Source organism: Sinocyclocheilus anshuiensis, unplaced genomic scaffold (genome assembly GCF_001515605.1).
Source record: "Sinocyclocheilus anshuiensis isolate Anshui unplaced genomic scaffold, SAMN03320099.WGS_v1.1 scaffold2630, whole genome shotgun sequence".
NCBI classification, from domain to species: Eukaryota; Metazoa; Chordata; class Actinopteri; order Cypriniformes; family Cyprinidae; genus Sinocyclocheilus; species Sinocyclocheilus anshuiensis.
The window spans coordinates 713,737-725,340 of record NW_015537938.1 but is presented as its reverse complement, the minus strand read 5'-3'; the positions used below and the strand labels follow the sequence as shown (position 1 = coordinate 725,340).

The 11,604-nt window shown below is 39.2% G+C and overlaps 2 protein-coding genes across 5 annotated transcripts in view; both read left to right on the top strand.

Annotated features, from left to right (window-relative positions):
- LOC107661018 (major vault protein) overlaps positions 1 to 7,143 on the top strand; it is a 28,507-nt gene extending 21,364 nt beyond the window's left edge. Inside the window, exons 9-17 of one of the 2 annotated variants that reach the window (XM_016450472.1) lie at positions 7 to 201; positions 1,240 to 1,466; positions 1,718 to 1,915; positions 2,041 to 2,185; positions 3,029 to 3,240; positions 5,857 to 5,973; positions 6,064 to 6,190; positions 6,278 to 6,466; positions 6,615 to 7,143. In XM_016450472.1, the coding sequence (XP_016305958.1) occupies positions 7 to 201; positions 1,240 to 1,466; positions 1,718 to 1,915; positions 2,041 to 2,185; positions 3,029 to 3,240; positions 5,857 to 5,973; positions 6,064 to 6,190; positions 6,278 to 6,466; positions 6,615 to 6,740 (1,536 nt within the window). In that variant the 3' untranslated portion in view covers positions 6,741 to 7,143. Of the gene's footprint in view, positions 1 to 3; positions 202 to 1,239; positions 1,467 to 1,717; positions 1,916 to 2,040; positions 2,186 to 3,028; positions 3,241 to 5,856; positions 5,974 to 6,063; positions 6,191 to 6,277; positions 6,467 to 6,614 lie in introns of both variants that reach the window. The other variant, XM_016450465.1, reaches the window with a different exon arrangement.
- A 2,355-nt stretch (positions 7,144 to 9,498) lies between these two features.
- The window catches only part of LOC107661000 (tumor suppressor candidate 5 homolog), a 6,771-nt gene continuing 4,665 nt past the window's right edge, over positions 9,499 to 11,604 (top strand). For 2 of the 3 annotated variants that reach the window (XM_016450457.1, XM_016450441.1), the window contains exon 1: positions 9,499 to 9,724. The gene's annotated coding sequence lies outside the window, so the exon portion shown is untranslated. Of the gene's footprint in view, positions 9,725 to 10,529; positions 10,568 to 11,604 lie in introns of all 3 variants that reach the window. The other variant, XM_016450450.1, reaches the window with a different exon arrangement.

The following is an 11,604-nucleotide window of genomic DNA, read 5'->3' as shown; positions in this document are numbered from 1 at the left end:
CAGCAGGAAGAGCTAGATGAAGAAGAAGGGGAAAGCCGAGCTAAAAAGAGGGGAATACAGCGGCGTCCAGGTGACCGTTGGATGCTACGCGGCCCAATCGAATACGTGCCGCCCGCCACCGTAGAGGTGCTGCTTAGACGAGATGCTATCCCGCTGGATGAGAATGAGGGCATTTATGTCCGTGACATCAAAACTGGAAAGGCAAGATTCGAAGATTGTAAAGAATCGATCGACCAAATGCTTTCTTTAAATTTCTACCATTTTCAGAATCACATTTGAGTGTTTAAACTCTTTTAAGAATAGTCACATGGGAAAATTAGAGGATATTTTGAGACTAGGCCTGAGAGCATGGAGTTCAGTGTCCGTTAAAGCAATTGTTCAGGCAAAAATGACATTTTGTCAAGCTTTACAGAGGCTAAAATGTACAACTTCATTTGTTGTAAAGTGTGCATCTAATGACATCATAAATTTGATTATAAGCCACAGCGGAGGGGAAGATTTTTTGTGAATATTGGCTTAAATTTCAGATTATTCCACACACCAAGCTGTCATATGGCTTCAGAATATTAAAATAACAGATATACCATTAAAATAAATATTATTATAAATATTTAAGTTACACTTTATTTTAAGGTGTCCTTGTTACAGTGTAATTATATATTTAAGTACTGGGTAATATTAATTAACTACATGTACTTAGTATATGGTTAGGGTTAGTATTAGGGTTACTTGCATGTAATTATGCATAATTTATTGTTATTATAATACTAAGTACATGTAACATGTGGAGCAAGGACACCTTAAAATAAAGCGTTACCAATATTTATTTCTTGAATAAATACTTTTTTTTTTTTTTTTTCTCCATTCAGTTTCATTTTAAGGAAAAGACCACCTAGGACAATTATCCAAAAATCTAACTTTTGTGTTAGACAGACGAAAAAAATTATATGGGTTAGGAAAAATATAAGAATACGAAATAAAGAATTTAAAAATTTTGAAGTGAAATATTCCTTAATCTTTTATTTCAGTTTAGACAATTTAGGAAATGTAACATAATGAATGTAACTTGAGGCAGTCTCGTGTTTCTTATTGAAGAACTAAAGTGTAGCTTGAGTTTGATTCATTTAATTAATATTGACAAAACCAAACAAGCTCAAGGGTAAACGCTAAAACCTCACAAACAAACCTCATGAAATTCAAGTGCTTTATATCCCAGCTGACCTTATGTCGGTTTCTCAGGTGCGTGCTGTGATTGGCCAGACCTACATGCTAACACAGGATGAGGAACTGTGGGAGAAAGAGCTTCCAGCCAATGTGGAGACTCTTCTGTCTCAATCGCTAGCTGACCGCTCGGAGCGAGGAAGAAACCTTGCCCAAGCTGAGAGAGATAAAACCAGAGTGGTGTCCTATCGTGTCCCACACAATGCAGCCGTGCAGGTGTACGACTACAGAGAGAAGAAGGCCAGGTATGTAGTGATACTTAGTCATATGGTTATGCAACATCTTTCCTAAGACTTTTAGGTCCATATTTTAGTTCTGTGGAATTCTTAAAAGTAGTTTTATTTTTATTTGTTGTTTTATTTGTATATTTTTCGTGTAGGTAATTGTTTCATTTCTAAGTTAAAAACTTAAATTAGAACTTGGATTTCATAATTTGGACATTGTAAATCACCTTTGCCATTCTCTTTCTCTCTTTCCCATTCTGTTTCTCTCACAGGGTGGTGTTTGGCCCTGAAATGGTGATGCTGGGTCCTGATGAACAGTTTACAATTCTTTCCCTATCCGGAGACAAACCCAAACATCCTAATGTCATCAAAGCCATTTGTCTCCTGCTTGGCCCAGACTTTTGCACGGACATCATCACCATCGAGACGGCCGATCACGCTCGCTTGCAGCTGCAGCTCTCTTACAACTGGTATGTTGTGTCTGTGTGCCCGAAAGCCTTATTAGAAAATGTCTCGACGAGTAAAAATTAAGTGCAAATAAACAATAGGCTGATCAGAGGAGTGAGCTCACATTCTTTCTTTCTTTCTGTGTCAGGCACTTTGATCTCAAACAGCCCGCTGAAGCGGCCAAGGCTACGGCTCTGTTCTCTGTGCCAGATTTTGTGGGTGACGCGTGCAAAGCCATCGCTTCCAGAATCAGAGGAGCAGTTGCCTCAGTGCAGTTTGATGATTTCCACAAGGTATGTGACACACCTGTACAGTTTTATTGCTCTGATACCTCTCTTTGTTTAGTGCTCTGGCTTTTGGCCATGATTGTAAGTGTGGCAATTAAAGTTAAACTTTACACTACCATTCAAAAGTTTGGGGTCAGTAAGATATGTATTTCTTAAGAATTAATTAATACAGCACTTTTATTTAGCAAGGATGCAATGTTAATGTGCAAAGTTACAAAATAATTTTGTTTCAGTTAAATGCTGTTCTTTTGAAGTTTCTCTTCTTTAAAAAATCCTGAAAAAATGTATCAAGGTTTCCACAAAAATATTTAGCTGTTACAACATTTATAAGAAATATATAGAAGAAATTTTTCTTGAGCAGGAAATCAGCATATCAGAATGATTTTTGAATGATCATGTGACACTGAAAACTAGATTCAGTTATTTTAAATTGTAATAATATTTCACAATATTACCGTATATTTTACTGTATATTTCATTAAATAAATGCAGGTGAGCATATAATACTTCTTTCAAAAACTTTATAAAAATCTTACCAACCCCAAGCTTTTGAACAGTAATGTATATTGTTGTATTTGTCTATATTTGACCTGTGTGTCCATCTGTGATTCAAATTACTTTGAAAACGTTTTAAAACTCCTACAATATTGCAGCTGCATTAGTTATTTACTGTAAAGCTTTCATGTTGTGTTTCTCTTGGCTTGTTCATTTTCAATGTAAAATGCAAAAAAAGCAGCATATGTCCCAAAGATGTCAATTCAAGAGTGAATAGATGATGATTAGGATGTGATCAGGCTTGTTCGTCTTATATGTCTTTGCTCTGAACATATGCATCTATTCCTCTTTCAGAACTCCAACAGGATCATCTGTTCGGCTGTCTTTGGTTTTGATGAGAAGCTTGCGGTGCGATCCAGTCTGCGCTTTAATCAGAACGGGTTAGTTGTCAGCAGCGTGGACATTCAGTCTGTGGAGCCGGTGGACCAGCGCACCCGTGACGCCCTGCAGAAGAGTGTGCAACTAGCCATCGAAATCACCACCAATTCACAGGAGGCTACTGCACGGTACAAACCAAACACTTCATCTTACTGTCTTTATCATGTTTTTCTTTAAAAGATTTTTTAATTTAAATCAATTATTTAAACATTAATTTAAACATTTAACTTCTTTAATTTACATGTAATTGTAATAATTGGAGTATAATAATTTAAATTTAAATCCTTAAAATCTTAAAATTTCTATTTGACAGAATTCAACATTATTACGTACTTTTAAGATGTCTTTTCACTATCTCCGACAAACAACAGACTCATTTCCAGATTAATTTCCAATAAGAGTAGTGCAGGAGCTGCATCATGTTACAGTCACATGCGTTTGCAGAATTTTTCAGATCCAGAGCTTCAGATGCATTGGAATATTCAAACCTTTCAGCTTTTCTAATCAGAACTATTAGATTAGTGAGAACCATAGTCAGAATTACCCATATTTTTGCACTAAAATGTCAAATATATAATACTGTTTCTGTAAAATGGGTGGTTATGAAATTGAAGGTATATTTAAAGTAAATTTAAGGGTGGTCGGTCCTTCTCTGTTGCAGCACCCAAACCCACAGCCTGCCTTTAAATGTGAGGTCTGCTCCTTTACTAGCCAGTTTTAAATCAGTTCTTAAATCTTATTTGTTCCCTCAGGGAACAAATTAAGATTAGTTTATTGTTGTTTTCTGATTGTATTCTATTTCAACTCAACTCAACTCAACTTTTATTGTCATTCTTCCACATACACAGTATACAGAAGAACGAAATGTCATTTCTGACGGACCAAGGTGCAAGGACACTGACAAAACCAGTATACACACGTGTTCATGACAACAGGAATTAGACATAAGAGCACATTAAATATAACGAGCAATAAACATGACGAGCACAATAAATATATCAAGGCAGAAGTGTTGAATGAGGTAGAAATGTGAAATTGTAGGAATGTAAGAAATGTTAGAAGTGTAAGAATAAAGGGCTTGTGCACAATTGAGGTGGCTCAGAGCAGATATTATGTTAGAGTATGTGCATTTGCACAGAGTGTTCTTTAGTGCACATTGGGTGAGTTGAGTGCAGATGTATGTAAACTGACCGTTGTGCAAGAGTGTCTATAGTGCACAGCTAAGTGAAAGTGCAGATGTATGCGAATGACCATTGGAGTGTTTTTTTTTTCTTTTTCTTTTTCTGTAGACATGGGATGGGAAGGCAGTTTATGATGGGAGTAGGATGCTGGGTGGTATCAGCTTATTCAGGATTCTGACAGCCTGGGGGAAAAAGCTGTTGCAGAACCTTGCCCTGCGGGTCCTGATGCTGCATAGTCTTCTGCCTGATGGCAGAGGGTCAAACAGATGGTGGGAGGGGTGAGATGAATCTTTCACAATGGCAGACACTCTGTGTACACAGCGTGCCTGATCGATGTCCTGGATTGATGGGAGGGAGACCCCTATGATCCTCTCAGCTGTCCTCACTATGCGCTGTAGGGTTTTGCGTTCTGCTGTTTTGCAGTTTCCGAACCACACAGTGATGCAGCTGGCCAGGACGCTCTCCACAGTTCCTCTGTAGAGGGTGGTGAGGATGGGTGGTGGGAGGCTGGCTCTCTTCAGCTTCCGCAGGAAGTGAAGACGTTGTTGCGCCTTCTTCACAGTGGAGTTGGTGTTGATGGACCAGGTGAGGTCATCAGAAATGTGCACACCAAGAAACTTGATGCACCTGACTCTCTCTACAACAGAGCCACTGATGAACAGGGGAGGATGATCAGTTGAACTTCTCCGGAAATCCACAACGATCTCTTTCGTCTTGTCCACATTGAGAGACAGATTGTTGCTGTGGCACCAGCTCACCAGTTGTTCCACCTCCTCTCTGTATGGTGTTTCGTTATCGTTGCTGATGAGGCCCACTACTGCCGTGTCATCAGCAAACTTGACAACGAGGTTGGATTCTGACTTGGCTGTGCAGTCGTGGGTCATGCGCACTGACTGTGGTCTCTCTGTCAGGAAGTCTAGAATTCAGTTGCAGAGTGGCGTGTTGAGACCCAGTAGAGAGAGTTTACTCACTAGTTGCTGTGGAATAATTGTATTGAATGCTGAGCTAAAGTCAATGAACAGCATTCTGACATACGAGTCTTTTGTGTCCAGATGTGATAAGACGGAGTGCAGTGTTTCTGTTGCTTTTAAATCTGCTATAGAAATACATTTTGACTTGACTTCATTATTTATATTAATTAGCCCTAGAAAACAACTGTTTTTTTTTCAGATGTATTGACGGACATTGATTTTGTGTGGATATATATTTATAAATTCATTATTTATTCATTTTACACTGGCGCATAAGGGGAGAGTTACTGTTCCTTCATAAAGAATTTGAAAGTTCTGTGTGACTGCCACTAGGGGGTGAAATGCAACAATCCCATGCAAGTATCAGCCATAGTGAAAAGCTTGATGGGTATTTTTTTTCAAAGGTACACTATGTAACTTACAATGTTTTTTTTGCAAGACACAGGGAGTTTAATTTATTAACTGCTAGAGTGCCAAAAATGACAAGAAAAGACTTAAAAAAGACTTAAACTTCTGTTATTCAACCAGCTTTCCCTATTTTTCCTATGTATTTGTCTGTCATGCCTATTTACATTCATTTCCCTTCTTTCAGACACGAGGCAGAGCGTCTGGAGCAGGAGGCTCGGGGTCGCTTGGAGAGGCAGAAGATCACAGACCAGGCAGAGGCAGAGAAAGCCAGGAAGGAGCTGCTTGAGCTGGAGGCTCAGAGGTGAGTTCACTGCGAGGGCCAATGCTATGCTAATGTTTGTCTGCACATGTAACGTTTTCACGGTCAATAATCATTGTGTGTGTTTCCCAGTGCTGCAGTGGAGAGTACAGGAGCGGCGAAGGCTGAGGCACAATCTAGGGCCGAGGCGGCTCGTATACAGGGAGAGGCAGCGGTCGAAGAGGCCAAACTCAAAGCAGAGGCTCAGAAAATTGAGGCCGTATGTCATCCAGACTATGCTAGTTCTCATCTTTTTCTATTCTTACCCTGTTAGATTTTGACCATTTTCCTCTCCTCTGTGAGTCAGGACGCTGAGCTGGCCCGTCTGTGTAAGGCGCGTGAGCAGGAGCTGAATTACAAGAAGGAGATGGACCAACTGGAGGTACAGAAGCAGCAGAAACTGGCAGAGATTGAGAGCCTGCGCTTCAAGGAGTTGATCGAGAGCCTGGGCACAGAAACCCTGAAGGAAATGGCCCGAGCTGGGCCTGAACTACAGGTAAGTCAGCATTGGGATAGCAAATTAACATCTTTCTGTAGTGGCTTTGCATCACAAATGTTTTATGGATGGATGTAGATTCTGTCGTTTTAATATTTTGTCAGTGGGATAAATAACCTAATAAAACATGTACCATGTTTTCTTCCAGGTGAAGCTCCTGCAGTCTTTGGGTCTGAAGTCTACTCTTATTACAGATGGCTCCTCTCCTATTAATCTCTTTACTACTGCCAATGGCCTTCTGGGGGCTCTGCAGGGCAAAGGACAGGATGAATAAATCAAAAATAGGAGAGACAGAGGTTAAGAGGCCTTATACCACTTAATATGCATGAGTAAAAACTGTGATGCTGCACTCTGTTATTGTTTTCATTCTTACTTTATTACAATAAAGCCATGTAAGTGTAGCATTAGCAGTACCTTTGCTGTCTTAGTTGAACTAGCGCTAAGTTCATTGTAATATGTAATATGATATGTTTTTAGTTTACTAACACTTACACATCTTATAGACTTTACTTTGTGTTCAAGTGTCATGCTGAAATGTGCCTATGGTGCCTTAAATAATTCAGTTCAACCAAAAGAGCTTTCTAGAATATGTTTCTTTACTGTGCTTTGCTTTTTACAGCAATAAGACAACATTTAGTGTCCAATAATACCTCACATACCAAATAAAATATTTTGCATTGCTCATCAGCGCTCTTCATTTATTTCATTTAATAAAATTAGATCAAATTTTAGTTTAGACTATTTATAGTTTCGATGCTATCAGTCATCAACTGTGAGTCAAGCCCTGTGGTGTAGAGCAGCCACAGGGAGTGGGATCCCGGGAGAATGATCAAGCAGACACAGAGAGCCAGTGCACTACCATAACAGTCTCAAGTTCTTTAAGGAAGATGGATCATATTTATACCACAGATTCATACAACAACATAAACGATGTCCTGGGGCTGGACAGCCAATCAGAGTACTCAAAATGTGTGTGTGTGTGTGTGTGTGTGTGTGTGACCAAATGTCCCCACAAGGATAGTAAAACCTGAAATTTTTTTAACCTGACCGGCCTGCGGTCCCCACGAGGGAAAGAAATGATTAAAAATAGTAAATGATGTTTATCTGAAAGTGTTACAATGCAAACAGGTTTTCTGTAAGGGGTAGGTTTAGGGTTAGGGGATAGAAAAATTTGTTTGGTCAGTATAAAAGTAATAGAAGTCTATGGAAAGTCCCCACAATTCACAGAATGTGTGTGTGTGCCAGTGTGTCCAAGGTCTAGTTCTCGTTTTGTCTAGGCGTGTCTGTGATGGGCCCAAAACAGAAAGACAGACAGAAGTGAAGCCCAAGAAAAAATAAATATTAACATAAACATTTGTTAATAAATGCGGGTTGTGAATGCTTGTGATTTAGATATTTGGCTACATGTTGGCGCTGCCATATAGTGTTTTTTATTCATTTTAATCTCTCGTTAAGCTTCTATTGAAAATTTTACATTTTAGACAGATTACCCATACGCGTTCAGTCTTTGCGAAATATTTATCAAATCCCATATTAGAAAAAAGATAAATAAAAATTACTTCACCACTTGGAAGTAGTTCATTTGTCACGTGACATGCAATGAATTAGTTAATGAACTAGTCATCAAATGTAGTTCAGCTCAGAACACTTCAGCGGTTTAAATACATGGGATGGATGACCTTGTGGGCGTCTGTCAACTGTGGTAAGACTTTACAGTTTTATGGACGTTTTGATACTACAAGTCTTTGTAGCTACATTGTTACGCCTGCAGGTGGCGACATTGCAAGCATTCTTCTATTTGGGTTGACCTGTTCTGGAAGTGTTGTAAATACAACTTGACCACTGAGTTCTAGTCGTGTCTTCTTTTGGAAGGCCAAACAAAGTAGTTTCGCTTTCACAATGAAGCACACAGCGTCACACATGGCAGGCTAGAGTGAGCAGAGGCCGGGGGCTAGAGTGAGGAACGGCCAGAGGGCTAGAGTGAGCAGAGGCCGGGGGCTAGAGTGAGGAACGGCCAGAGGGCTAGAGTGAGCAGAGGCCGGGGGCTAGAGTGAGGAACGGCCAGAGGGCTAGAGTGAGCAGAGGCCGGGGGCTAGAGTGAGGAACGGCCAGAGGGCTAGAGTGAGCAGAGGCCGGGGGCTAGAGTGAGGAACGGCCAGAGGGCTAGAGTGAGCAGAGGCCGGGGGCTAGAGTGAGGAACGGCCAGAGGGCTAGAGTGAGCAGAGGACGGGGGCTTGAGAACGGCGCGGCCGGCGGATTCGACGAAGGAGCGTCCGGCGGGCTTGCGGCAACCACATGTGACGGACCCCCGGCTGGACTCCGCTTCGTCCACGGTGAAAGCCGATTTGGCGATCCACAGTGCGAAGTTGATGTATTTCCTCAGTGACCAGTACTTTTGGAAGGCCAAACAAAGTAGTTTCGCTTTCACAACAAAACGCACAGCACCTTCAGGACATTCTATGCACAATCAGCTTGTAACACTCCAACGAGAAAGGAAAACTTGAAATCGCATCATATGACCCCTTTAAACATGTGAGCGCGTGTTAGAACGAGCTGTTTTAGGTAGGCGTGGTTGACTCAACCGACTCAAAAGATTCGAGTTACTGAATCAAAATTCCTAACACTATCCAGAGCCAGTGTTGCTAAATTCAGATATTTTGTTGCTAAATTTAGAAACTTTTCAGACTACCCTAGCAACTTTTTCTTCCAAAAGCACCTAGCAACAAATTGAGCTATTTTTAAAATTTATTTGGCAACTTGTTTTGCATAAAAAATAGTTATTTATATTTTAATATTATATTATCCATATATTATTTTATGAACAAATCTAAATTAACATATAAAATATATTTTTGGTAAGATTTGATGCAGTGACAATTTTGCGTTGTGATCACAACATCATTTAGCAACTTTTAGCAACAAATCAAACTTCCTTTAGCAACTTCTCCTGAAAATAAGTTGCTCTCTCTCTACGAGTAAACCACCAAAAATAGACAAACACGCACACGCCACAGAGTGGAGCACGCGCACAGGTTCACGCAGTGAGGGAGAACCGAGTCATAAACGCAGTGGATCATATGCCGACAGATCACCCCACGTTTTTACACTGATACACACTAGTATATGGTAGGATAAAGCAAGGCTTTAGTTTCGTCTTAATTCTGTGGCACCACCTGAACGTCGATGTGCAACTGTTTATTTAAATTCAAAATGAGAAAGATCCTAATTATTTTTGCAGTCATTTTGCATTAGATTAAGGTGAGTTCACTTTCTATCTGCATGCATGCTCCTGGTTTATTACGATCATTTCGGTTCTCGCATCAGTGCATCAGTCGTGGCTCGGGTGCTGTGTGTGGGTGTGTCACTTTTCTTACTGCTGTTTTCTGTATGTATATGTGTGCATGCGCTGCTCTCGGTGTGCTCTATGACCATTATTCTCACTGAATTATGATATAGCCATTTGGCAGGCGCGCAGAGGACCCGTGTGTGTCTGTTGTGTGCTTATCTCTAGACTGGTACCTCTTTGAATTTCAAAGAGTGAGACAGGTGAAAGGGAAAAGTCATTGATGTGAGATTGATTGATTATTCAATTGATTTGAGGGTTATGTTAAAAGCAACATGGCGCACGAGGCAGTGTTCAGTTAGTACATATTGTTATAAATCATAAAATGTTTTATTGTTGCAGATATGGGTGTGTCATCTGATGGTCTTTGTTTTCTCACAGACGTTGGTGTATAGGCTATATCTAAGGCTCATGTGGACTTTTAAGTACAGCGTGTCCTTTATGTAATTACTTTGTTTCTATCTGAATATGATTAGGGTCTTTTTTTGGTTTCATTTTGCATTTGAATAGGTGTTTTTCTCAGGTGTTTCTTGGATGTGACAGAGCTAGTTTTAAAGACCATACATAGCTACAACATGTTGTGTAGTTTTAGGCAGTCCAGTTTTGATGGCTGCAGCTCTCCCACAACAATCTGTCATCTTTCAGATCTGTATGATGAGGCGGATGAGGATCACACACAAACAAGGCTGTGGTCTTTATGTTTCATTTTTGTCCCTGCAGGGTCTCAGGACAGATTCCTGCTCTGAGGGAGATTAAATGTAAGCAGGTGGACAGGTGCAGACTGACATGTTGAAAAAAAGCAGCCCCTCTTGGTTACAGTTCACTTGACAAAATGATTTACCATACCTTGGTAAATTATGGAGTAAAGAACAGATAAACATACCAAAATACCAAAATGTTTGTTCAAAATTTGGGGCATGACTATCTGTTTTTTGAACAAGAGGTAGCCAGGGGTAGTGTTTTGGGAAGCTGGTTTGAAAACAGACAAATTTTCTTCAGTTCTATTTAACGTAAAAATTACTTTTAAACACGTAGATAAGGGTACAAGTTAGGTTTTAAGAAAAAAACTCAAGTGCTAGTAAGAAGAGTATAGTTCCAGTAATTTGTTTAACATTTAAACGTTCATTTTTAGCATGTGTAAAGCTTAACTGTGTAGTACATTTTCCAGAATGTAATTTTAAGATGTAATTTGGGGTCAGTAGGATTTTTCAATATTTCTGAATGTTTCTGGAAAAAAAAACCCAGTACTAGTATTTTGAACAAAATACAGTGAAACAGCAAAAATGAAATATTATTACCTTTTTAAATAACTGTTTGTTATTCTGATATATGTTAAAATGTAATTTATTCCTGTGATGGCAAAGCTGAATTTTCAGCATCATTACGCCAGTCCTGTGTCACGTGATACTTCAGAAATCATAGTATGCTGATTTGGTTCTCTAGAAACATTTGTTATAGACTAGGCTATTGTGCTACTTATTATTTTTTGTGGAAACCATGATAGATTTGTCAGGATTCTATGATGAATATAAAGTTTAAGAGAACAGCATTTTTTAAATCTTTTGTAATTATATAAATTAGAAACTTCTTTAGTGTCACTTTTGATCATCCTTGCAAAAAAGTAATAATTTTATTTAAAAATGTATATGTATATATATATATATATATACAATGCCTATTAACATGCATTTATATTATGAAGCCAATAATTTACACTATCATTCAGTCTTGTGTGTAAATACTATCATTCAGTCTTGTGTGTAAATATATACATATATATATATATATATATATG